At 46.3% G+C, this 27756-nt stretch overlaps 1 protein-coding gene across 1 annotated transcript in view; it reads left to right on the top strand.

The window, feature by feature from the left end:
* SLIT3 (slit guidance ligand 3) overlaps positions 1-27756 on the top strand; it is a 627706-nt gene that overhangs the window by 389491 nt on the left and 210459 nt on the right. The window contains exon 5 of the mRNA XM_007447825.1: positions 18833-18904. Coding sequence (XP_007447887.1) covers positions 18833-18904 — 72 coding nt within the window. The remainder of the gene's footprint in view (positions 1-18832; positions 18905-27756) is intronic.

Genomic DNA, 27756 nt, shown 5'->3' with positions numbered 1-27756 from the left:
TGGTTCTTGCTTCCCTCTGGAGCCTCTGTTTGGTGTCATTCTTCCCCAGAAATTGGGAGGGGCTTGGCTGAGAGGCCACAGACACAGTCCTGAAAGGCCAGAGCCTCAGGGGGATCATCGATCACAAAGCCCAAGGGGAGCCCACCTCCTGCCTCTGGTCACCCTGCTTTAGGGCAGCGTCCAACCCATGGCCTGACTGAGATCTCAGGACCGGAGTATTTAACCAAGACTTGAAGTGCACTTGTGCATTTCAGACGAGTGCCCCCAAATCATGTATATTCTTTTTCTTTCATTTTCTTTTTTGCATTCGCAGTGTTAGATAATAACCTTGAACTGACATGGCAATACTTGCAGCTTTGCTCATTCTGTCTGTTTTTGGGAGGAATCCATGACAGGAGTGCAAACTTCCCCAACCATTTCTTCTTCCTTTTTTGTGTTTGTTTGTACGTATCTAGAAGGTCTTCTCTGGGTTTTCTATCCTTAGGGAAATAGGTCATGGTTAGAAATAAATGAAGGAATGACTTAGAAAAGTTCCGAGAGAAAAAGAGTATAAGGAGAAAGGGGGGAGAATCTTTACTTTCTTTGCCACATAAGTTGAAGAGAATAGGCTTTTACATAAGAGATTAAGAATACTTTTACCTGAGTGTTTTGATGTTATAGTAATAGCCTTCTCACGTCATAAGGCCTTTTAACCTTATTCCCTGTTTGGCGTTTTGTTCGTCAGGGCAGAGAGTGTGTTTTCTTTTCTGTGGGTGCAGCCAGGGAGCTTCAGTTATACATTATTAAAAAGCAAGCTCCAAAGGCCCAGAAGAAAGTGAGGGGCGTTCGCAGGTTCAGTGATCTGAGGCTTAGAAAAGTTGATAAAATGGATTAGAATTGAAGGATAAAAAAGACTTCCAAAAACCCAATCCATTCTAAGGTCCATTACTTTATATATATTCTCCAAAATTACATGAATAAAGAGGAAAGAAAGGAGGGAAGAAAAAAACTGGCTTCGGTTCAGAATGTCAATTATGTCTTTTTCAAATCCCCTTTTTACAATGTATTTGACATTTTGAACAGTAGCCAAAAAAGCTATTATAACTATAAAACATACTCACTGGTATAAATCTCGTTCACCGATTTAATTAAGGTATTGACATGCCTAATTGATACATGTAAGCCAAGACCATTTTCATATCTCATTTCCATATGCTTTCTGCTTTAAGAGAAGTAAGGAGCTGGATCTTACAAAAAATGAAAAGACTCCCTCCATAAAAATGCTGTAGATTCATCCGCGCCTGACATCCCAGGGGACCACTTCCTGCCACTTTCCTTGATTCAGAGCCAGCTTCTCCTCTAAGTGGCGTTGCTCCGAGGGAAGGTGATGTATACCCAGCTCGAATGCCTGTCAGGCCCTCTTATGATCAATAGGAGAATATTTATATTAATAAAGCACCAAGTTAATTAAATAAAATGGTCCTCTGGGTAAACTTAAGATACTAGAGGATGGGCAGGGATCGATATATTCTGCCATTTGAACATTAAGTATGTGCCTTGAAATTTTATGGAGCTTTTAAAAACTCGCTTTGTAATGCAAAAAGTTTGAAACCTCTACAAGTTTTCTCTGCCAAAGCCCTGTGTCTGGCTTCCAGAGCTGAGGGAGACAGGAAGCACTGGACCCGCTAGAGATGGGAGCTTAGGAGAAGCCCTGGCAGCCCCTCCCCTGGTCTGGGTAGCTCCCCTCCTTGGGGGAGGAGGGTTTGTCCCGGAGGACAAGGCTGGGATGGGAGATGGAGCCGTGAACTCAGGGAAGGGTCCAGACAGGGAGGATGACACCTCCTTGCCCTAGAGCAGCCTCCCACACTGGATGCGAGAGAGACCTCGGACCCCCTCCCATTCTTGGTCTCCTGGTTGTGGGAAAGCCCAAGCCCTGGGGTCTTTCGGAGAGGAGCCTGTCTTCTGGCCTCCCAAACCCCTGCTGGCCTCCGCCGGATCCTTTTCCTCTTGCTTTTCTCGTCTCTTGTTCTCGCAGCCCGTCTCCTTTATGTGTGTGCGAACCTGCCTCCATCCTGTTTCTCTTAATCTCATACCCATGCAGCTCTCTTTCTCTGTGTGTCTCTGCCTTTCGCGGTCTCTTCTGTGCAGTGACTATCTCTGGGCATGTGGGTTTCTCTCTGGCTTTCTTTTTTCTTTTGTTTTCTCTAGTTTTATTCTATCTCACGGTGTCAGTCTCTTTCTCCCTGCCTCCCTCTTGGTTTTTGTCTCTCTGCCTGCCAGTCTTTCTCCCTCTCTCCATGTCTCTCTCTCGTATCTTATCTATCTATCTATCCATCCATCCATCCATCCATCCATCCATCTATCCATCTCTATCCCTCTCTGCTTGCGTTCTCCTGCCCACCAACCATTGACTTCAAAGGAGATCTCTCATTCATGGAGGTAGAACCCATGATAGCCTCCACACCAGCATAACAGAGGCTGACTCTCTGGTTTCACCCCCTTGATCCTTGAGCAACCGCCTTCACTCTGGGATAGGAAAACGGTCTTGCCTCGAGCAGCCGGCTCCATCTGCACAGGTGACCTTCAATTTCCTAAGAGGTGACGTCATACTTGCTGTCTCAAGTCGTCCTCTCCCAGGGCCTGTGTCTTCTCACTTACTTAGCTTTGACCTGCAGCACCTAACTCCCTGGGCACGTCGTGATCACCGTATTAATGGTGACCCTTCATTGAAATGTAAGCCCCAGGACAGTTTTCACAGGGTGGTGAAGAGTCTCTTCTCAGGAGACTAACCACAGCCGGGGATCTGCTTTAGTAGCAAAGTCAACTGGTCTTCCCACCTTGACTGATCTCAGCCTTTCCTCTGAAGGCTGTTTCCTGCATGGCTCTGGACCCCTTTGGAAGCTCACGCAAGTCCCCAGCTTCCTCTGGAAGGTGGAGGACTACCTTGGCTTGTTCTGAGTCTGTGCAGAGGCAGCTGGATCAACAGTCTGCTCTCAGCGCAGAACTGTGTTGTGTTGAGGCCAGTTCCCAGTCTGAACCCTGCCTGGGCTGTGATCTCAGCCTCTCCTCCCTGCTGTGCCACCAGCCGCCTTCTGGCTCTCCTTCGTCTTCCTCTTGATGGAAATCTCCTGCCCAGTTCTCCTCTGCACAGCAGTGACTGCACAGCCAGCCATGCCCAGCCAGCTTCCTAGGGGGGTTACAGAGAGCTGTGTGGCTTTCACCTATGCTCCTCTCTCTGCTGCCCCACCCTCTCCATCCTCGGGAGAGCCTGGGAGATTCTAAGAGATTGGGTCTCCCTGCAGGACCTTTGAAACACAGCTTTGAGTGGAACACAATTATTGCTTCCTTTGATATTAAGCTTGACCTTGAGTTGCTGTTTCACAGTTCCTGTGTAATATTTTATGGGACAAAGGAGGCAGGGATTTTCTTGTCTTCAACTCAAGAGTGTTTGCAGACTCGAACAGATGCAAGCAGTACTCATAATAATTAGTGTTTATTAAGTGCTTTTGATGAGCCATGGCAACAAGCAAAGAGCTCTGAACTCATTAGGCATTTTATAATAATCCCTTGACACTTCACTGTCCCCAGTTTACAGATGAGGAGACTGAGGCTCAGACAGGGTAATTACTCATGCAAAGACACACAGCTAGCAAGAGGCAAAGCTGGAGTTCACACCAAGGTCTTCCAGGCTCCTGAGCCATGTTTTTGATACTGTGCCTCACTGCCTCCTGGGACCTTGACCATATGCAGGACTTCTGGGCTCAGGTATGAAAGGAAAGGAGTTGAGTTGCCAGGAAGAGTGTGGCTCAGGCTGCAATCAATGCACAGTCTCAGAGAGGCCAGGGAGGTGTTTCCCCTTTTTTCCCTCTCCCTCCCCCAGCTCTCACCGTGAGGTCCTGTCCTCTTTGCCTGGGACAGGGGAGTTTATTGTATCTGGCATGAGACTAGTGGCGGCAGTCTCACGTTCGTCACTAATTAATGTCATCTTTGCGGTTTGCTGGGTTCTCCCAGGGCTCACATCCCTTGTCTGGTGCCTTTCAAGCTAAATGGTCAGAAGCAGGTCTGGGATTAAATATTAGTGTTAACTTCAAACTTGGTGTAAATCTATTGAACTGCGTCTATTTTTACATAAATAAGCCGGAGAACAGCATCTATTCCCCTTTCGCCAATACCAGAACAGCCACAGGTGTGAGTTATTAGCAATAACTGTAATTGCTTTGAGTGGAATAGTAAATAGCGCAAGGGTCATGATGAGAAATGTCCTTCTATAGTGTTAACATAGACTAATGCCTTAAGCTGCTTTATACTTCATCCAACACTGGGCTTCCAGAAGCTGGCTTTGCAACGCAGAGCGCTGAGCTCTTGCTGAATTGCTTTCCTGCCTCGGTAGAAGGTAATCTTGAGGCTTTCTGAAACCACATTGATTTTATTGGCAGATGGCCCCTGGGTTAGCATCTCACCTTCACCGTAGAGATTTCACTTGTTTGATGGGGTTCTGAAAAGTTACAAGAAAGAACAGGCATATACAAGCCACATTTCCTTGAGCTGCAGCCCTGCATTCCAAATTCCAGCCTCTGGACGGCTGCAGCCCAAAGCAGAGCCTGCTCCTCTGCCCCTGCCGCCTCCCAGGTCTTCAAGAAAACAGGATGGATCGCAGAAGAGTAACCCCAGTGCTGTATCCCCTTAAGTGTGGGAGGGAGGAGTTGTTCAGTCCACAAAACATTAGTCTTAGCATCAGGCACGCACGCGGCGTCCAGAGGAATGTGCAAAGAACTCTTTCCTCATCATCAAGTTGAACATTTAAGGTTACAAGGGGCAGACATTGGAAAGTGGCTTCAACTGCTCCCAAACTATAGTCACGGCTTGCTCTGGGCTGCTTCTCTCCTTCCCACCTCCGCTTCCTCCTCTCCCACCCCCGACTTCTGCTAATCCTCAGGCTCCTTGAGGGCTTCCAGATCTTTTAGACAGTTCGGCGGTGAGGAGACTGATCACAGAGCAGATTATCGCAAAGATCATCAAAACTCCCTCACCGCCAGTCATCCCCTTTCATTGGGGTATAATTGCTTTACAATGGTGTGTTAGTTTCTGCTTTATAACAGAGTGAGTCAGTTATACATATATATATGTTCCCATATCTCTTCCCTCTTTGTCTCCCTCCCTCCCACCCTCCCTATCCCACCCCTCCAGACAGCCACAAAGAACCGAGCTGATCTCCCTGTGCCATGCGGCTGCTTCCCACTAGCTAGCTATTTTACGTTTGGGAGTGTATATATATGTCCATGCCACTCTCTCGCTTTGTCACAGCTTCCCCTTGCCCTTCCCCATATCCTCAAGTCCATTCTCTAGTAGGTCTGTGTCTTTATTCCTGTCTTACCCCTAGTTTCTTCATGACATGTTTTTTTCTTAAATTCCATACATATGTGTTAGCATACGGTATTTGTCTTTCTCTTTCTGACTTACTTCACTCTGTATGACAGACTCTGGGTCTATCCACCTCATTACAAATAGCTCAATTTCGTTTCTTTTTATGGCTGAGTAATATTCCATTGTATATATGTGCCACATCTTCTTTATCCATTCATCCGACGATGGGCACTTAGGTTGTTTCCATCTCCGGGCTATTGTAAATAGAGCTGCAATGAACATTTTGGTACATGACTCTTTCTGAATTCTGGTTTCCTCAGGGTATATACCTAGTAGTGGGATTGCTGGGTCATATGGTAGTTCTATTTGTAGTTTTTTAAGGAACCTCCATACTGTTCTCCATAGTGGCTGAACCAATTCACATTCCCACCAGCAGTGCAAGAGTGTTCCCTTTTCTCCACACCCTCTCCAGCATTTATTGTTTCTAGATTTTTTGATGATGGCCATTCTGACTGGTGTGAGATGATATCTCATTGTAGTTTTGATTTGCATTTCTCTAATGATTAATGATGTTGAGCATTCTTTCATGTGTTTGTTGGCAGTCTGTATATCTTCTTTGGAGAAATGTCTATTTAGGTCTTCTGCCCATTTTTGGATTGGGTTGTTTATTTTTTTGTTATTGAGCTGCATGAGCTGCCTGTAAATTTTGGAGATTAATCCTTTGTCAGTTGATTCATTTGCAAATATTTTCTCCCATTCTGAGGGTTGTCTTTTGGTCTTGTTTATGGTTTCCTTTGCTGTGCAAAAGCTTTGAAGTTTCATTAGGTCCCATTTGTTTATTTTTCTTTTTCTTTCCACTTCTCTAGGAGGTGGGTCACAAAGGATCTTGCTGTGACTTATGTCATAGAGTGTTCTGCCTATGTTTTCCTCTAAGAGTTTGATAGTTTCTGGCCTTACATTTAGGTTTTTAATCCATTTTGAGCTTATTTTTGTGTATGGTGTTAGGGAGTGATCTAATCTCATACTTTTACACGTACCTGTCCAGTTTTCCCAGCACCACTGATTGAAGAGGCTGTCCTTTCTCCACTGTACATTCCTGCCTCCTTTATCAAAGGTAAGGTGACCATATGTGTGTGGGTTTATCTCTGGGCTTTCTGTCCTGTTCCATTGATCTATCTTTCTGTTTTTGTGCCAGGGCCATACTGTCTTGATTACTGTAGCTTTGCAGTATAGTCTGAAGTCAGGGAGCCTGATTCCTCCAGCTCTGTTTTTCGTTCTCAAGATTGCTTTGGCTATTCGGGGTCTTTTGTGTTTCCATACAAATTGTGAAACTTTTTGTTCTAGTTCTGTGAAAAATGCCGTTGGTAGTTTGATAGGGATTGCATTGAATCTGTAGATTGCTTTGGGTAGTAGAGTCATTTTCACAGTGTTGATTCTTCCAGTCCAAGAACATGGTATAGCTCTCCATCCCCTTTTGACATCTCCTGCAGCTTGAGGCTCAAAGTGTCTCCTTCGGCAACCAGAGTTTCATTATCTTATATTATCCTAGCCTCCACGAGCGCCAGAAATCAGAAGCGGGGAGATGAAACATTGTCAGGCACACAGCCCCTTTCTGGGTCGAATCCACTTTCCAAATCTGTTGCACCCTCTCAGGCCAGGTTTAATCTCTGTCCCCGAAAACCTAACTATGCATCTGCTTAGCCTACCTTCCCAGTATAATTGCTCATTCCCACACTTCAGCTCAGCTCACTAAATGCTTCTCAGTTGGAGAATTTATCTGTGGCTCCTTAGAATGTAAGCCTGTTCTAGTGGCGTTACTTCACACGCATGATACTCCATCAGGCAGGTGGAGGTGGAAAGGTACAACAAGTGGCCAGAGCTCTTTCTAATCTAAATGGACAAACTGGACTTGGAAAAAAAAATCCTCATAGCTTGAGATTTATTCTCTATCATCCTTGAACCAGGCAACGGCATGAAATCATTTCAACTATTTCTTTTATCCATTCAACAAGTATTTTTTAAGCTATGCGTCAGGCCTTGTGCTTAGCAAAAGTCCCTGACCACGTGAAGCTGATAATTTAGTGGGGGAGGGAGGGGACAGTGGGGAAGACCATGTGACCTGACCAGCTCCACCTCTGGTCAGCGTGTAGGTCGGCAGCAACAAGCAGTCCTTCCAGATCCAAACTCACTTTACCTGTGTGCAGGCCCCTCATTTGCCTTGGTAAAGGCAAGTTAAACAGTGCCCTGGGACGGAGTTAAAAAGACCACCCTGGAGGATGATGTGCCATCTCGCTGGAGCTTTCTTTTTCTGGCAAAGTTTAGAAGACGTGGAAAGGGGATTGCGTCCATTACAGATGCACTCCCTCCTTTCTGATGCCAACAGACATGGGCCCAAGCGGTAACTGAAAATATACATTTGGAATCCACAAGAGAAACACGTGTAGAAAGCACGCTAGCTACCCTCTTCATTTCTGCTGATTATTGCACAAGTAGATCTTCACCTATGGGATGCTGTGCCTCAGAACTTTTGCTGTCAGGACACCGTCTGGGAGGCAAATGAGGGTACTCAGGTCAACAATTAATCACGAAGCAGGCCAAGTGCACACGCTTCATTTCAGAACAATTCCATAAACGCTCCCCCCACCCCCTCACTCGCAAGGTTTCATCTCCTAATTGCAAAAGGCTTTTGGGCATGGGAATGTCTTTGTGAATAAGAGTGGACTCAGTTTGGGCCATCTCTCTAAAGAAGACAAGAACGCTTCTGCAATTAATCAGCAAATGCTTGGCTCCAGCATTCGGCCAAAGGATCGATTTACATAAAGCTGCTTCTCAAGATGAATTTGCCTCTCCCTCGACTCCTCCTGCATATGCCCCTTGTCCAGCCAGCTATTAGACATGCTACTGGATTTCAGATTGACAGTGTCAGCTACGACAATCAAATTAGGGATGAAAGCCTCAGAGGGTTGCCAAGAGAGAGGGACGGAGGGGAAGGAGGGGGGTGGGAACAGTATGTCAGCCAGGGAGGAGGATGGATTGCACAGAAATGGGCTCCCTTTCCCAAACTCCATTGGCCAGACACGCAGCTTCAAACAAAGGAAAATAAGAAAACACCAATCTCCATCTTTCTGAACCGAGTGGACCCCTCCTCCCACCCCAACCAATATTGACAGATCAAAACAAAACATCTCATTGTGGGGTGGGGGGGGGAAATAAGTTGGCAGGGGTCTGTCTCAGGTACTTGATTAGATCCTTAAGATCAGATGATTTTCAGCACCAGATTTCTGCACATGACGTAAGGATACCTGAATCACAGTTTTACTCCCTGAAGGGTACGTTGGTGATGAACGCACAGACTCGAGTCAGATGCCAGTAGTTGGAATCCTGGTAATGTTTTCTGGACCATTTAGTGGCACGGGGAAGTCAGGACCAGAATAGAAGGCACAATTGGGCTGATAATTAGAACTCCCCAATCCCGTCTAATGTAACTCATTTGTCACTAAATTGTGATAATCCCAGAGATTAGTATACTGTTGAAAAGCTAAGCCTCTGTACCACTGGCTGGAGATGATCAGTCAGTTATATATAATGCTATTTCATGAACACAAAGAGCCTTAGTTGGAGCTGCATATGATAATCAAATGCAAAAAGCTTCTATTTGGACTGGAAATATTGGTTATATCCTGTCAGCCCTAGAAGGGTAATGGTTTGGAAAGACTCAAATTAATTCCTCTGGCTAGAAGGAGATTCTTTGCTCCCGGGAGGGATGGCTGAATGACTGGAATATTTCAATTCATGACTTGCTTCCCCGAATCCAGAAGTTTCTATCTTGACTGACTCCCTTCCACATTTCCTATTGGTAACCCAAACCCGCCCGCCGTGCCCCCAGCACCAAGCAGTACTCCACTGGGCTCCTTTAGATTGGCTCCAACATCTAAAACTCTTTCTCTCTCTCGGCAATGAGTGGACACGTAGCTAAAGCATCCAGCTCCTAGCCTTACCCTAGAACTGCACTGTCTAATACGATAGGCATCAGCCGCATGTGGTCATGGAGCACTTAGAGGATGGCTGGCTCGAATTGAGATGTACATAAAATACACACCAGATTCCGAAGACTTGGTATGAAAAAGAATTGTAAAGTATCTCACTAATATATTTTCATATTGATTTCATATTGAAATGATTATATCTTGGGTATGTCAGGTTAAGTTAAATGCTTTATTATAATATTCATCTCAACTGTTTCTTTTTTTTGTTTTTTGTTTTTTTGCCGTACGCAGGCCTCTCACTGTTGTGGCCTCTCCCGTTGCGGAGCACAGGCTCCGGACGCGCAGGCTCAGCGGCCATGGCTCACGGGCCCAGCCGCTCCGCGGCATGTGGGACCTTCCCGGTCCGGGGCACGATCCCGTGTCCCCTGCATCGGCAGGCGGACCCTCAACCACTGCACCACCAGGGAAGCCCTTTATTGTTTTTAATGCAGCTGAGAGAAACATTTTAATTGCATCGGTAGCTCATATGATACTTCCATGGGACAGCACTGTTCTAGAATTAGTGGGTCTTCCCTGGAGGGGTGCTGGCCTCCACACCCTTCAGCCCTTGAAGTGTTTTGTTGGCCAGCACAGAGGGTTATTTGGTTTTGACTTGGGGGAAATTAATTTAAATGGGCCCTGCATTGCCCTAGCTCACCCCCTCACTATTACTATTGTCCACATTCAGCCTGCTTTACTCATTTGCTTCAACCTGCGAAACCCTAATACATTTGAGTCTGTGGTCTCTGGAACGACTGCCCAGAAAGGGTGCCCACACTAGTAACTACTCAGAGAGTAAACCAATAACCCTCACTCCATTTGCAGCCTTTTGTAGGAGCTCGTAGCCCTCAGCCCCTCAGAGGATCCTTAAGTCCCACTGTGCTTGAACACCAGGTCTTCATCTGCAGTCACAGCTCTAGATCTGCCGCTCAGCCTGGCTGCGTCGTTCGGCTCACTACCTGCCCTCCACTGATTTCTCCCCTAGATCGCAGCACTCCTAGAAAAATGTAGGAAATCACTTGTCTGTGAGGCCCCACCAGGAATGTCCTCATCTCAGTCAAGTAGAGTCTCACCTGCGCATTTGGGAGGGACAGAGTGCTTGGTTTGCCTCTGCCATATCTCTGAGATCCCAGGGAGGAGTGTAACCACCCATGAACTCTTAGTTCTTCCTAGGTCAGCCTCCAAACTGGGCCCCTGAGTGGCTTTCTAAAATATAGATTAGATGTTGTCACTCTGCCTGTCTCGGCCTCCCCGTGTAAGGAGACCCTATCCATCTATCATCTATCTATCTATCTATCTATCTATCTATCTATCTATCTATCTACCTACCTACCTACCCACCCACCTACCTACCTACCTATCCATCCATCCATCCATCCATCCATCCACCTACCTACCCAACCATCTATCTATCTATCTATCTATCATCTATCTATCTACCTACCTACGTACCTATCTATCCCACGGGCATTTCACCTGACACCAGCAGAGTCACACCTGAGACACAGGAGGCCTTTGCATCTTGGACCCAAGCAGACTAGATACATAAAGAAGTAAGATGCTATGTTTGTTAACCTCATGCTAATGAAATGAAGATAGTGATGTGCATTTATATCCTGCGTTCAAATATAGAAAGCACTTGCTTGTCCATTATCTATAATGCTTATCCTAATATCACAGAAGTACAAGTTGAGGCTTAGAGAATTGTATTAATGCTCGTAAAGACACGCGGCTAGAACATGAACTTAACACCTAATCACATACACTAATCATTCTACCCATGTTCTCACACTTGCCCAAAGTGTCCAGAACTCATTCCCAAGGTTTCTGATTCAGTAGGTCTGGGATGGGTCCTAGGAATTGGCATTAACATTTTTTTATTATGGAATGGGCTTCCCTGGTGGCGCAGTGGTTGAGAGTCCACCTGCCGATGCAGGGGACACGGGTTCGTGGCCCGGTCCAGGGAGATCCCACATGCCGCAGAGCGGCTGGGCCCGTGAGCCATGGCCACTAAGCCTGCGCATCCGGCGCCTGTGCTCCGCAACGGGAGAGGCCACAATAGTGAGAGGCCCACGTACCACACACACACACACACACACACACACACACACACAAAATTTATTATGGAAAATTTCACTCTTGTGTAAAAGTCAAGCACAGATTATAAATGTACCCCCTTTATGCCCATCGCTCAGCTCTAATAAGTATCAACTCACGGCCAATCTTGTTTCATCTATACTTCTACCCGGTTCTCCCTCCTCTATATTATTTTGAAGCAAAACCCAGACATCATCATTTCATCCTTAATTATTTCAGTATGTATCTCTCAAAGATAAAGACATAAATGAAAAGAACAATAATAACATAGCAAATACATCAAAACACAATACCATGATCATATCTAAATTATTTTAAAAGCCAGGGATCTGTATTTTTTTCAAAGCATCATCAGTAAATTCTGATCAGGTAGATGGTGAGCCCCACTGTGAGAGCAGCTGCCCCGTGCCATGCGGACTCTTAATAACATTTTCAAGCTGTCCTGATTTTTATCAAACTGTCCACTTTAAAAGACAAATCCATGGACTTCCCTGGTGGCGCAGTGGTTAAGAATCCGCCTGCCAATGCAGGGGACACGGATTTGAGCCTGGCCCAGGAAGATCCCACATGCCGCGGAGCAACTAAGCCCGTGTGCCACAACTACTGAGCCTGTGCTCTAGAGCCCGCACGCCACAACTACTGAAGCATGTGCGCCATAACTACTGAAGGCTGTGTGCCTAGAACCTGTGCTCCACAACAAGAGAAGCCACCGCATTGAGAAGCCCGCGCACCGCAACAAAGAGTAAGCCCCGCTCACCACAACTAGAGAAAACCCACGCGCAGCAACGAAGACCCAATGCAGCGATAGATAGATAGATAGGTAGATAGATAGATGATAGATAGATAGATAAAATCCAAAATACTTGATGAAACAAATCTGCATCTCTGCAAGTCCCAGTGATTCAGATTGGCACCTTTCCCTTTCCCTGCTCCTAAAAACCAAAAAAGGTTTTGGACCTCGAGTAAAACAAAACTGTGAATTATTTTCCTTGGTGGTTAGGAACAGTCTTGCAGTGTGAATTTAGATACAGGCTTCCTTCTTATTGAAAAGGAAAAAAGACTGAAACTGCAGCTCTTACTTTTTGAGGTGTCTAGATGTTTATGTTCATATAAAGGAGTCTGTTTATTTGTATCTGGGGTCATGAGATGCAAGTTCCAGGAGGACAGAAACTTGGTTCTGTTCATTTCTGTGTCTCAGTAGTGTAGCACGTAGTAGGTGCTCAATTCATTTTTTTGTTGAGTGAAGTAAGAGTCTGAACTGGCATTTAATCCACCAATATTAAACACCTGAACGCTCTGACTAGGACTTTTCTAATGAGCTTATCAAAGAAGGCGCGGTGGAAGGAGCTCTTATTGAAATGTTTCATTCAGTAACTTTTTCACATCAAGGGAGCAGGCAGTGTCAACTCTTGCTGCCCTGAAATATTAGAAACCCAGCTGGAGCGGTGGGAAATCATTGTTTTCGTCCCCCATTGATACTTTGAGTCTCTGGGTCTCTGAGATAGGTGGCATTTCTTGCAGGAAATGATTCAGGTACTCCACTGTAATCTCCCTCAGACAGAGGATGCTATTAACCAGACACTCAGCTGGAGGTACCAGGGCTTCCTAGCTGGGACATATGTTTGAGGCTCATTTGGTTTTGACAGTGACCCAACTGCAAACATATAATCTTGCTTATTAAGATAAATCGCCTGCACAAGAAATTTACCTTTTAAGATAAATCCTCCCCAAGGCCCACATTGTAAAATCCCCAGGGAATAAGTTTTCCTGCATATCTGTCCCTCCTGCTGTATCAAATAAGGTAAGCAAAACAATATCTTTCTCTTTGGTTCCTAGAGCAGAGTGATGTGTCATAGTTACCATATTTGAGGAGTTGTGGGTAGGGGATCAAGGTTCAGCTTTGTATAGGACGGTAGCATTGAAAGTCCAAGAAATTTTAGATTCATAGATTATCCATCAGAAATGAAATGAGTTTGGATTGATACCTACTGCACCAATGGGCAGTTTCTTCCTACTAGGCAGTGAGTGACTAGGAAAGTAATTTGAATACATACTCAGGCCAAAGAGGATCAGAATCGCAATTCACTGCCCTGATCCCAAATCCAATAAAGGATTCTAAATATAAATGCTTTTAGATCATCCCCTCTTTTAGTTTGGCTAATCAGGAGTTGATGGATTTTTTTCTTTTTAATGTTACTAAAAAGGCACTTGATTGGTCTTAGTGCAAAGGGTTTGGGGAGGTAGATAAAGAAGGTACCAGATTGGGTTTGCTCCACTCCGTTGCTTCCCACCCCCTACCATGCATGGCCTCTTGATCCTTGATCCTGGATATGTCATCTTTCAGGGCTGATTTTTTTTAATCTTCTGAGATTAAAGAGTTTTTTTTTTTAAAAAAATCTTTCCTGATTTAGGAAAACTGATCTTGAAGCCTTCTTATGAAATGCTTTGGTTTGGATCCCTTGGGTTCCCTTTGCTGACATTGGCTCCCATCTCCTGATTCTCTGGACTTTTTGCTGCTGAAAGTCGTGGCTGGGAACTTCTGCAGCAACCTGTCCTTGAGTTGCTAGTGTCACTTCATCCAGCCCTTATGGAGAACAGGCAGAGCCAGGGAATTTGCATTTCTCCTGCGTGGTCTAACCAAGGGCTGTCTGATGCTGGGCTACAAAGACCCAGATCCCTTGGTTAGAGACAGGAGCTCCCAGGGTTTGGGGCTAAGACCAGCACTTTACCTAATTGTCCTTTATTTCCTTCTCCATCCTATTTCCTCCATCCCTTACTTGCCTCTCCCAGGAGCGCTTTGTGAATCCATCACTTGGCCAAGCATCTGCATCTGAGCATGCCCAACCTTAGACAGAACTTTACTCCTGAATCAAGCTCTCCTGTTTTATCCAAGAGAATCTAGAGTCAAATATGGATACTCGTATCTAGATGATAGAGGAGGGGAAGTTTAACCTCCCTCAGACTTTATGGAAAGAATATTAGCAATGCTTATATGTTCTGTTCTTTGCAGAGTTGTAGGCATATGTCCTGAGGATAGTGAAAAGGGACATTTTCAGCGATGCAAATCCAGGGCTAAATGGAGGAAAAGTCCAAGAAATACATGCAGCCTTTCACTGAATGCCTCCAGGGTTCCAGGTTCTGTGCAAAGTATACACATACCAATTCATTTCATCCTCAGTATTAATCTGCAAGAGATCAGTAAAATTAATAGCCTCACTGTAAAGATGGGGAACCTGAGTCATAGAGCATTTCAGTAGTTGGTGTGATCATACAGCTAATAAGTGGCTCTATCCACTTCCCACACAAGAATTCCCCAATTCTTGAGGCGCTTCCAAGTCCCATTCTGTACCTTCGGAATAATTTGACATGGACCTCTAGGAGCCATAAACTGCCATTTAACACAGACAGGACTTTCTGGTAGCATGAAGGTGACCGAGACAAACACATTGTCCCCGCCAGAGCAAAAAGGAGAGCATTTTCCTGCTTCTTGCCTTGCCTGGTAAACATGGGGAGGTAGGGGTGGGGTGAAGGTGGGGACTGTCATTCACTGTTGCTCTGAGAACAAAGCATGTCTGACATTGCAGGGAGAGCCCCGGGAAGCATTTCAAAAGCTCCACTGGAACTAGACAACCTTTCAATCCATTTATCAAAGCGTCTGCAGTCCCTGTTTCAAGGTAGATGAAGCAATAATAAATTTGCGAAGAAAGTTAATCTGTGTCCAAAGCATTTTAGTAAATTAAAAAGGGGGGGGGATGTTGGCTGGAAGGGGGATATATTGGTTCTTGCCAACTCCTGTTTGACTTACTGTCTCCTTAATAAGTCCTCTCTGGTCTGGTGTTTTTGGATGGAATAATCAGCCAGTTAATCATTTTCCAGAAGCAGGAAAATGCACTTTAGCTAATGCAGTTCGCCTTTCTTTCAGAATCCTAATTATTTAAAAAGGCATCCCAATCGGGAACCCCACTTCCCAACCGAGAAAGCCTTTCCCACCAGCCATCTTCCTTTATTTCCCCAGAAACTCCCAGCTCATCATTCTTTCTCTCACCCTACTCCAACCTCATCCCGTCCATCTAAGGTTAAAAAAAGAAAAAGCAAGTTCCCTTTCCCTGGTCACTTTTGAGGGAGGCACTACACCCCCAACAAGCAGTTGACCGGAACTAAGCTCGTGGGCACTATGGATAGATTTTGTTATTTTTATTTAAGTGTCAGCCAAAAATGGTGGCTCTTGTCTCTCTCAAGGATAGTACTTAATAGCTCCATGCTCTGGCATCACGCTGAGATAGACACACTATTAGGAATCCCCACAAAGGCCCCGAGATAATTGTGAAGGGACAGTTACCGAAAATGAAGCGCCCAGCCCTGAACCCTCCTCCACGCCCCATCAGTAACACCATTAAAGCTGTCAGTTTGTCAGCCCACTGGAGGTATTTATGAAATCAATATACAGTCCCGCAGATGGATGGCAGCGGTATTGTTAGCCAGAGAAGAGAGGCTCAATGGAAAATAAAATTAATAAAATTTACAAGCAGATTGTCATGGGTAGCAGATAAATTCCCTACAATCTACTGTTTTGCTCAATTGCGGCAGGAGGAAAGCCATGGCAGGGAGACGGGAAGAGCTGTACTTTAAACGAGGCTCCTGAAAGTAGGAGCAACCCTGGGTATATTTACAGCGAGAAAACAGTGAAGGGAAACCCAAGTGGCCGTCCCATCCAAGTGCAGGATTTTGTCTGTGTGACCGCTTTCGTGGGAGATTGCCCAGCAACTCCATCAGATTTTTCTGCTTAAATACGGCTGTCCTTTCTTCATCCCGCTGTACTGCAAACCAGAACCCTCATACAATTGTTATTCTTTCAGTATACCGGGGTGCCTTAAACTCAAAGGGTTAATGCATAATTGGGATATGTACCCCTTCATCTGGCTCCCAAGCGTTTTTAGAGCTGATCGTTCTAAACTTCTCTCCTGTATCTTCCACCTGCCCCTGATTTTGATCATTAGCCATTTGCCAAAAGTGTGGCCTGAGCTGTTTTCCAGAGCGGCCAAAACTAGCATCTGAGCCTGGGAGGCTAGCGGGCAGGGGCTTGCTGTCCCAGAGACCAGCCTTCACTTGTCAGAAAAGACTGGGCCCATTGTGGCTGCCGGAGCCTTGGGCATAGCCCAGATGCCTGGTGGAAATTGCATTAGTCAGATGACAGGACCTGGGCCCCTTTCTCTTGGAGGCTGATGGAGAGCAGAGGAGTGGCCTTGGTGACACTGCCTGACCTCTACTGTCATCGTGGGCTTTGTTCAGCGCCCCGACTCCAGGCTGGAGCCCTGCTCATTGAATCAGGCCCAGCCAGGGGAGCCTGCAGTGGGGCCCGCTGTGCATCTGAATTTACTTATATCAGTCACAGGCAGAGGAAAGTGGATTTGAGATGGGGAGCACCCTGTTATTCAGCCCCAGGATTTCTCTTTGTATTCATCTCTGCACCCTACCCCAACTCTGAGCCTTGCCTTGGTATCTAACAGTGGCCCCAGACAATCCCCACATGTCTTGACTTTTAGCCCGCCACTCAGAGTTGCCCGCTCAGTTCAGCTCAGCCGATGAGAGCAGAAAAATGGGCTCCTCTCTTATGCTTCCTATGTTTCCTCCTGCTTCCTGGCAAAATGGTGATTTAGAGGGCCCAGGTTTTAGTGGGGGATGGTTGTCTGACCCCTCTTTCGAAATATATTTGGAGTCATCTATAGCTTTTGATTAGGTGCCCCTGGAAAATCAGTGTGGGAGTGTCCATCCATCTCTAGGACAACACGGCAATTTAAGACGTGTCTACCCTGTGACCCAGCACATTCTCCTTATAGGACTTTATAGCAAGGAAGTAGCTATACAAGCGTCCTCAAAATGTGTGGGCAGGAAAATTCATCCTGGTGTTTCCTTAAACGGCAAGTAAATAAATACCTAGCGACATGGGATCGTATAGCCATCTATAGAATTGGATGATACACAGCCATTAAAAATGATGGCATAGGGGCTTCCCTGGTGGCACAATGGTTGAGAGTCCGCCTGCCGATGCAGGGGACATGGGTTCGTGCCCCGGTCCGGGAGGATCCCACGTGCCGCGGAGCGGCTGGGCCCGTGAGCCGTGGCCGCTGAGCCTGCGCGTCCGGAGCCTGTGCTCCGCAACGGGAGAGGCCACAACAGTGAGAGGCCTGCCTACGGCAAAAAAACAAAACAAAAAAAATGTTGGCATACATGTACTGTTAATGACAGGAACAGATGTTCTCAATATAGTATGCAAAAAAAGAGGTTAAAACAGACTACATACTATGAGATCAGATTGGTAAAATTTATATATATATTACTCCTAATTGGTAACAGTGGTTGTGTCTGGGTAGGTAATTTTTTACCTTAATATCTGAAGGTTTTTGTGTTCTTTTCAAAATAATGGATATATTTTAAAAAGAATATATATATATATATATATATATATATATATATATATATATATATATGATTGATACACATATATATGCTTGATTACTTACTAAGACCCCAAACAAACTTGGGGTATGAATGAAAACAAGTGCACGTGTTTGGTCCAGCAAAAAAATAAAACCGGAAAACAAAATGAAAAAAAAAAAAATCCATGGGTCTTAGGAAAGGATATTGAGGCTTTGGGGATTCTTAAAGGGGACCCTGGTACAAGACTTGGGTTTGAGCCACCTTCAGGACCTGACACTTTGTCCCTTCCCATCCTTGCTCAGAGCAACATGTTAGCATTGCTAAATGCTACATGAGGTGCAGTGGGACCCCCATTTTGGGTGGGTGTGTGGAAATGCAATTTGAATTCATCATGCCTGTCAGTAGCACGATCCAGGTGGCCCCCAGGGGTCTCTCTGGGGCTCTAGAAAAGCAGAGAGGGTCATCCCCCATCAGAAAGTCAGGATGGCCAGGCTCCATTCCAATCTCAGATGAAAAAGGCAGAGAGAGTCCCTGAGAAGATGGGAGATTGAGTGGTGTTGACCCTGCGGTGGGGGAGGGATGCTGTGCGGAGGCGGGAGGAAGGGGTCATCTCTGGGAGGTGGCAGAACAAGAGAATTGGGTGTATTGTGTGTGCCACAAATAACCCAGCACTTGGCTCGTGGCCTGGAGGTGTGAGACCACCCACAGAGCCCGCCCTGGAGGCCAGCCGCTGGCCTGGTAACCATTTCAGCAAGGCCATCGCTAGAACAATGTGAAGGCTTGTAGCAGCCTGGGGCCTGAGACTAAACAGTCCCCCAAACACTCCTAACCGCAGAGGCAGCCTCCAGAGGGGTTTTGTTATCATAATGAGATGCAGATAAAGCCGGGCCTGGGTCCTCAATGCCTGTGCCTCTTCTCTTCTCGTTTAGAGATCTGAGCGAAAACCAGATCCTGGGGATCCCGAGGAAGGCGTTCCGAGGCATCGCAGACGTGAAGAACCTGTAAGTGATGTTTCTGTTGCTTCGCTGCAGGTGTGGTTCTCCAGCCAGAGCAGGCGTGAGGGACACGGGACAGGGAGGTGGTATCCCTGTGACTTGTGCCCTCAGTCCAGGCGCCTTTGAAGACAGATTGAGGGGTGTGCTTAAGTGGTTTCCAGGGAACACACGTCGAGCACCACGGCAGCTCCAGGGAGTCTTGTTCTTCTCTGGAGATTTGTCCCCAGGTATGAACATAGAGTCCCAGACCTGAGTCACAGCCTGGCCGCACTCTGTGGGCCTGGGGCTCAACTCAGCTTCTCCCAAGGTCATTACCTTCTATAAAATAGGGATGATAGCCTGGTGGGGTATTGATGCAAATGAGAAAATGTTTCTAACGCTTAGTGCCTCGTACATAGTTAAGTGTTCTGTAAATGGGAGACAAAGATCATGATGGTGAAGATCTCACTGTTAGGATCTGATGAGGGAGAGTCAGGACCTGTGTCCCAGGATCATGGGGAGACATAGCCAGATCTACTGCACTAGGTGCTTGGGGTTTTTCTTAATTTTTATTTTGAAATAATTATTGATTCACAGGAAGTTTCAAAAATAGTGGACTAGTCTGTGTTCGCTTTTACCCAGTTTTCTCCTAGTGGTAACACCCTGTATAACTCTCATATAATATTAAGCCAGAAAATTGACATGAGTGCAACTCACAGGCCTTATTCTTCAGATGTTCCAGTTTTACACACGCTCATTTGTGTCTGTGTGCACACATGTGCGCATGTGCAATTCTGTGTCACTTTATCACGTGCAGATTCCTTTGCCCATTACTGCAACTGATGCAGAACTGTTCCATCACCACGCTTTTGAACTTGCTAAATAACCTTTGTTGTTTCCTACCTGGCCCCCTGCTGTCTGCTGCTTATCATGACTCCCGGGCCCTTCCCTTCACGAGGAGTGTGCCTCCTGAATTTTCTGTCCACACCACTGTGCCCATGTGTTTTGGAGAGGGGTACAGAGAAGGCATTTCTGCCCACTGACCTCCTCCACAGGCTTGCATCCAACTCGAGAAGTCTTGAAGGAGATTTTTTTTAAAACTGCTTTAGCTCTTAGTTCTCCCTGTAAGTACTGCAGGGATTTTGGCGTGCCGGGAAGCTGATGTTGGCTTCCTGATACAAGCTATGTGCCTCCCCTTTGCCGAGAACCGAGCAGAAAGCTTTAGACGTTTGACATGCAAAGCACACCAGAGGGCAGAGGCATCTGGGGTGCAGGGAGCAGGGAACAGAGAGCACTTTGCAAGGGGCTCCAGACAGCAGGCTACCCATTGCTTCATCTGGGAGCATTTGCCCAGAAGCAGGAGCGGGCCGGGAGGAGCAGACAAAGCTGCAGAAAATGTGACTCGAGATGGTGCACATAAAGCAAAACTAAGAGGTTGTGTTGATTAGCATCCCAGAAAAGCAAGACGAGAGGGGAACTTACAGATCCAATAAAACCCCACAGATCAGCAGTGAGAAAATTGAGGACCAGAGAAGGGCAGTGACTAAAGTCAGCCAGTTTCTTGATGGTTGAGCCCTAAATTAATATCTTACATACATAAAGTGGTATATCTATCCTATCTCACGGCTCTAATTTTAAATGGGCCAGTTAATAAGAAAACATATTGTGGTGATAGATAAGCAGGGCTGTGTAATTACCAACTACATTTTTGATTCTCAAGAAAGTGAGTCTTGAGACTCACAGTGTTCCTCAATAGTTGCTGGGGTTTGGGGGGGCGGTCATTGTTGTTGTTTTCCTGTACTGTCTCTAACTTCACAAAGGCCTCAGGAGCTAAAAGTGTTAAGAGTCCACAAACTCAAGAGCTACGGACAGGCCCTCCTCCTCCACCTGGATGTGTGTCCTAAACAGCAAGGATCTAGTGGGACAGGGGAGGAAAGGAAACTCACTGCTTAAAGGCTGAATTAACCAACAAAACGAAACGGGTTGGTTACTTTATACTTCTCATCAGTTCAGTCACCATACTCTGGGGGGGCCAGAACTTCTAAGACCCAGAAGTGTTAATTCTCAGGTGACTTACGGTATAATTGGGAACAAGAAACGTGCATACGAGAGGAAGTTTAATAATTTAACAGTCCACAGCAAAATGGTCCAGTGAGTGGCCAGGCATTATGAAGGACTGTCAGAGCTCAGAGAAGAACAGTAGCTTTAGGCAGTGTCGCCCAAAGGGTGGCCATCTGATAAATCTGTGTCTGGTTCCCAGCTGTTCTGCGTACTGAGTCTGTGACCTCAGGTACGGTACTTGACACTTCTGAGCCTAGATTTCTTCCACAGGGAGAGGAAGATGAGAATTGTACCTGACCTCTTAGCAGTCTTGTGAAGGTGAATGAAATGATGTGTATGAATAACTCAGTACTATGCTTGACATGTGGAAGGTGCTTAGAAAGCTCTAGCTACTATTACTGCTGTCTTCCTTTGTTGTTGTTATAACTGTAAAGACTTTCTCGGAGCCTGGAATGATGACTGGAATTTGCCGAATGAACAGGCAAATAGTGTGTGCGGAGTAGGGGGGGCAAACCTATACAAGGTGTGTTTTAAGGGACCTACGCCGAGCCGTCTTATGGGAGTGGAGGGATTATGACGCGGAGTAATAGGTGATCAGGTCAGAAAGAGAAGTGGGGACCAGGTGGTGGCGAGCCTCGCCTGCAAGGAGTATGGACTTTAGATGTAGGTGCTGAGAAGGTGCCTAGCTTCCGGTCTGGGAAAGATCATGATGAAAACATTGATTCTGGAAGAGGAACCTAGGACAGGAGAAGGTGGAAGAAGGAAGGGGGCGGTGGGAGATGAGGCTGTGGTCCAACGTGAGGGATCAGGGCTCGCAATCAGGAACGAAAGGAGGAGCCCCCAGTAAGACGCCAGTGGGGACTGAGGCAAGAGAAGTGGCAATCCACGAGTTACTAGAGGCCAGGAAAGGAAGGGGAAAATGATAAGTTCCATATTTAGATGACACAGAGAATGATGGCACATTCTCATAGTCCTTCATCCATGCAGCCCTCAAAATGTTTTTCGAGCTCCTACTAATGCCAGTTCTGGGGGTGAATGCAGGAAATAAGATATGTATCTGTGAGCTCTGCCTTCTTGGAGCTCCCACTCCACAGAGGTTGAAAGATCAGGGGAAGAACAAGGCTGGAAGATGATGAGTTGAGTGTAAAGTAGTGTCACGTCTTCCACAGGCAGTGTGGGCGGAGCGTCTTCTATGTGTTGGTGAGCTTGGCATCCTGCCCTGTTTCTACTGGTTATGTGACTTTGGTCTGTGACCACAGCTACATCTCTGGTTTGACTAAGAGGGAGTGAAATTAAATAATCTTGTGGCCTTAAGAGAAGATGAAGTGTGGGTAATTGGAGGTATAGGACCCAAGCTGAGGAGCAAGTTCAGGAAGGGAGGCATCTGGGTAAAGGTTGTTGACTGAAGTTGTGCATTTAAATACCCGTCAGTACACGTAAAATACAAGACGCTTTGCAGAAATTAAATTTGTATAAAACCTGTTAAGGAAACACCCTCCTCTGACCAGACCTCAGTTACCCACTTGTAGAGATTGTCTCTTTTGTGAGTGATGAGTAGTGAATTTTAAACCTCAGGAATGTACATCCCTGTCATCGATCTGTTTATAGTCCACCTGCCAGCCCTCGAACCTTCTCCGTCACCTTGTGTGAGCTCAGGGAATATAACACTCTTCTACTTGTTACTTAAGTAAAATAGGAGAAGATGATAAATTATTGGAATGTCAGGCTTGAAATACCAACTGGGCCTATTCATGATACCATATGCTTCACTAAGAGGAGAAAATCAAGGATTGGCTATTTGTTGTTTATAATTTTGTAGTTTTGATATGGATTTTTCTTTGCTTGTCCTGACAGTCCCCCTCAAGAAGGAAGAGACTGTGTTACCCCTATTTTCCAGATGGCAAAATTGAGTTTTGATCAGTGTGTATAATTTAGTAAAAGTCAGCAGACACCATTGGGCTTAGGCCTCCGCACTTAGCCTGCCCTTGGTAACCCACCCAACCGTCTCTGGACTCAATCCATAGACATTGCTGTCTACCCAGAGTACTCCCTACTCAGCCATGCTAGCAACAGGAAAAAGGAAAAAGGAACCAAGGAGGCTGCTGGCAGTTGGAGGCCTGATTCACAGAGGCAAGTAGGCAAGCATACAGCTGTCGTCAGAGGCAAGAGAAAGGACCCAGGGGGGTGTTTGAACCTTGTAATACTGGTGCTGGAGGGATTTGACGCCCTGCCCCTACCCAGGCAGTGGAAGGAAGCCCCTAATTGCTTCTGCTTCTCCAGAGAAAAGAGAAAGTAATTAGCTGGGGATACCACTCTCTGCAATTACTAAAAGCTGGTTTTATGGGCTGATCCCACTCTGCTGCCTGTCTGGGAGGGGGAAAGGTGCTATATTTAAAGGGAGATGAGATGGATAGATTGATCTGGAGAAAGAGGCACTCAGGTAGACTGACCAGTAGATAGACCAACACTTGACATGCCATTATTCCCTGCCTACCATATGCAAATGCCGTGCTAGGGATTGGGGAAGATACAGTGAGAAAAAGAAGGGGAGAGAGAGAAAAGAGAGAGAGAGAGAGAGAGAGAGGGAGAGAGATAATTGTAAGACATAGAGATAGGGGGAAAATGAATTGGGCAAAAAGAGAGATGACAAGCCACAATCCCACAAACCATAATAAGAAAAAGACAAAACCAGTATAGATTGTTTTCTAAAAAAACGCCCCCTTGCTCTATCTTTCTCAGCAGTTATGTTTTCCTCTGTTTTTCAGTTTCTATTTGCGAGGACTCTGTAGGACATGCATTCCAGAAGGGAAAATCAATAACCCCTGTCTCTGCCAGCTAGCAAAATTTGGAACTGACGGTTTCAAAACAAAGCTGGACAGGCGGCCTTTGTGTTTCCTAGTTAGTCTGAGTTGCTTCACTGCCCTCCCGCCGGCCCCCATGAGCAGGCGGTAACCTCGTGTGTGTTTGGGCGGGGAGGGGGGAGGGACAGGAAGTGCCCACTGGTTGGTGGCATCTCTGCTAATCTCAGCAGCCGTTCACTCATCACTGCACCTGCAACAGAGTTCACGCTCCTGGTCGTGCCCTGCAAGACTCTACACGGTCTGGGTCCCTTCTCACTCATCTTGTGCTTCCCATGCTCCAGTCCATCCCTGAACACCCCAAGCTCCTTCCTGCCTCCGGGCCTTTGCACTCGCTCCTCCCTTTGCGTGGGATGCTAAGCCCTCGGACCTCCGCACAGTCGGCTCCTTCAAATCGTTCAGGTCTCATCTCAAACATCACCTCCTCAGAGTGGCCTTCCTTGACCCATCTAAAGCAGCTCCTCAGCCCCCACTGCCCTTCCTCTCTATCCCACTACCCAGTTATATTTATTCAGAGCACTTATCGCCCTATGAAATGATCTTGTTCATCTATTTGTCACCCTGTCTCTGGATGTCACACAGAATGAACATGTGTACACAGGGACCCTGCCTTTCTCAATCACTGTGGAATCCCCAGTGCCCAAATGGCTCATGACAGAGAATAAAGTGGAGTAAGAACAAGTCCAATGAATGTATTTGTTCTTTCGTTCCTCAAGTATTTGCAGTTGGCCTATTACATATGAGAAAATCATGCATTACTGGTAAAATGCTTAATATGAAGATGATATTATAAAAAGAATACGACACCATCTTTGCACTTGGAGAACTCACAGTGTGGTGAGGGGGCGGACTAGTAAATCAGTGGTTGCAGGACAGGGGCCAGGATTCCATTGGAGGTAAGGACAAAGATGTGGGAAAGCGCAGAGAGACAGGCCTGATTCTGGCTTCACTCAGGAAGTGACATGAGTTGGGTCTTGAAGGATGAATAGGAGTTCACCCAGGGGAAGGGCATTCCAGGCAGAAGGAGCAGCATATGAAAAATCACCAACCTATGCAAAGGGACAGAGGTATGTGAAAGAGTTGAGGCTTGTCAGAGATTCGTGGCTGGAGCACAGCGCACAAGAGGAACAGTGAAGAGAGTTGAGGTTAGTGAGTCAGGGGGTGGAAGATGGGGGAATGACGGTCAGGGAGGACCTTGAATACCTGATCCATATGGCAATGGCAAGGGGGATCCAACGAAAAGGTTTTAGTAGGGGAGCGGTGTGATCACATTTTCATTGCAGAAAGACAGCTCCAGCATCAGTGGGGAGGGTGAATCGCTGAGACTGGAGTCAGGGTGGCCAGCAAGGAGACTTGTGCAGTTGGTGAAAACTTATAGCCCTGAATCAAGCAGGCAAAGCGGACCTAAAGAGGCAGCGGCAAACTACAGAAACCCACGGGAGAAAGCCAGCAGGCCCTGGCGCGGACAGGACGGGTAAACTGAATGCTTGTTCACCAGGGCTTAGCTGGGAGAAGCCAGAGGACGGGAGTTGTGCCTGCCTCTCCTGATGGAAGCGATGTTGCGTCTCGGAAGGGGGATTTGGGAAAATCTGCTCGCAGGAGGCCCTCGGATGCTGACGCGTAACCTTCCCGACGTGCAGAAGGTTTTCTACCCTCTCCTTTGCATTCCTGACTGCGTGTGTCGGGTTCAGAGGTGCCACTGGAGGAAGTTGGACGGCACCCCGGTTTGCTAAGTGCTACCCAAGTAAGCTGTCTAAAGAAAGGGATCACAACAGCCTGCCTGGCTGCCTGCTCCTTCCTCCCTCCCTTCTTCCCCACTTCCTCCCTCCTCCCTCCCTTCTCCGCCCCTCTCTTCCTCCCCTCCTTCCTTCTTTCTTTCCACTCTCCCATTTTTCCATTCTTCCTTCCACAAGCCATCATTGAGCCCTTACCCTCGCCAGGCCCAAAGCAAGTCCTGCAAAAAAAAAAAAAGATGAATAAGCACAGTCCCTGCTTCTCGTCACAGAGGGAGGCCAACAGATACACAAAGAGTGTATATAATATGATAAATACTCCCCTAGAGCACTCTTGTCTCTCTGCCCCCATGGCCACCAATGTAAGTGCTCAATAAATACCAGTTGATTTATTAAAGTAAATCCTCTGAAATGAGAACAATAATAAAAGAAACGGGTAAATTAGACTCCATCAGTCTGGAAAAAGATATGATACAGTGTTGTCCAAAGGCAGGATAATGGTGGTGGTAATTGCCCCTTCCCAGAAGTTGCGCCTAGAATTAGAAGCTGTATAGGCAACACGTAGAATTCCTTCCAGGCCAGGATTACACTGTTTTATAGATTGTGTTAGAGGTCCTCTGTTGGGCTTTGGATATTTCTCATAACACCCCACCCTAAGTTCTAACTGCCTTCTTTCGGAGTCATCTTTCCCCTCCAACAGCCTGCGAGCTATGCAGAGGGAGAAGGTGAGCCTGCCTTCCTCACTGTTTTATTCGGAAGAGTTAGTTTTATGCCTGGTTCATAGTAGGTGCTCAATAAGCAATGAGTAAGTGGGTGACTGTCAGAACAAAGAGACTCCAGCATTTAGAGGATGGCTAAAACCCTGAGTTAAAGAGCTTGATGACATCTCAGAGCAAAGAAGAATAAAAGCAAAGCTGCAAAAACCAGCCCAGAGAAGCCTTCCTGTTTTTTCAGGATAATGGAGACCATTATTCTGGCTCCAGCACTAAAATTTGTTATCTGGGACATCTTTATTTGTAGGCAAAGTTCTTTTTTTAACTCATCACAGATATTTAACCCCTCTGAGCACTAAATGCACAGCAAACAAGGGGCTTACAACAAGCATGTAAACTAGAATCACATCTTTCCTGTGTCCTAGCAAGAAGGCACAGTGATTCTGGGCCCCTCTGAGTGAGGTTTAGCGGTCCTATGAGACATACACTGTTTTTGTTTTTGTTTTATAAATTTATTTATTTATTTTTGGCCACGTTGGGTCTTCGTTGCTGCACACAGGCTCTCTCTAGTTGTGACGAGCAGGGGCTACTCTTCGTTGCGGTGCACAGGCTTCTCATTGCGGTGGCTTCTCTTGTTGCGGAGCACAGGCTCTAGGCGTGCAGGCTTCAGTAGTTGCGGCACGTGGGCTCAGTAGTTGTGGCTCGTGGGCTCTAGAGCGCAGGCTCAGTAGTTGTGGCGCACGGGCTTAGTTGCTCCGCGGCATGTGAGATCTCCCTGGACCAGGGCTCGAACCCGTGTCCCCTGCATTGGCAGGCGGATTCTTAACCACTGCACCACCAGGGAAGTCCCGAGACATACACTGTTGACCTGAGCTTTTGCCTGGAGATTTGTAAATCCGAAGAGAAATGAAAGGGTCTTAAGAAGAGGGGAGATGATTGTTACAGTAGAGATCATACTTTGAGACTCTAGTAGCTATTGCTGCTCTGATTCTTTGTCTCATCAGAGTCAGTGTAATAGAGTGATTAAAAGTATGAGTTTGGGAGTTAGACTTGATATTTGCTTTTAATTCCAGATTTGCTGCTATGACTTATGTGACTTTAAGCAAGTGACTTTCCTGTCTGAGCCTCAGTCTCCCAACCTGTATAATGGAAAAAGTACTAGTGAGAAGTAAAATAGGGAAACTGTGTGTCTTACATATGTGCATAATACTACTTTACGGTTTGCCCAAAGCCATCATTGGTATTATCTTGTTTAACTAATGCAACAGCCCTGCCAGATCATTAGGGAAAAGTTTATTAGCCTCTAGGTATAGATGGGGAAGTTGAGGCTCAAAGAAATCCAGGAACTCTCTCAAGGCAGCAGAGCTAGTCAGTGGCAAGGCTAGGACAAGTCTGGAGTCTCGGTTAGTGCTTTTCTGAGTGGTTAGCTAGGAAAAGCTCTGAGGTTTGACAAGCACAGAGTGATGGCTTGTAGGAAACAGCAGGTACAGATCAGTGGAGAGCACTGGAAGAGC

This window comes from Lipotes vexillifer, unplaced genomic scaffold (assembly GCF_000442215.2).
Source record: "Lipotes vexillifer unplaced genomic scaffold, Lipotes_vexillifer_v1.1 scaffold370, whole genome shotgun sequence".
Lineage (NCBI taxonomy): Eukaryota > Metazoa > Chordata > Mammalia > Artiodactyla > Lipotidae > Lipotes > Lipotes vexillifer.
This window is presented reverse-complemented; position numbering and strand designations above follow the sequence as displayed.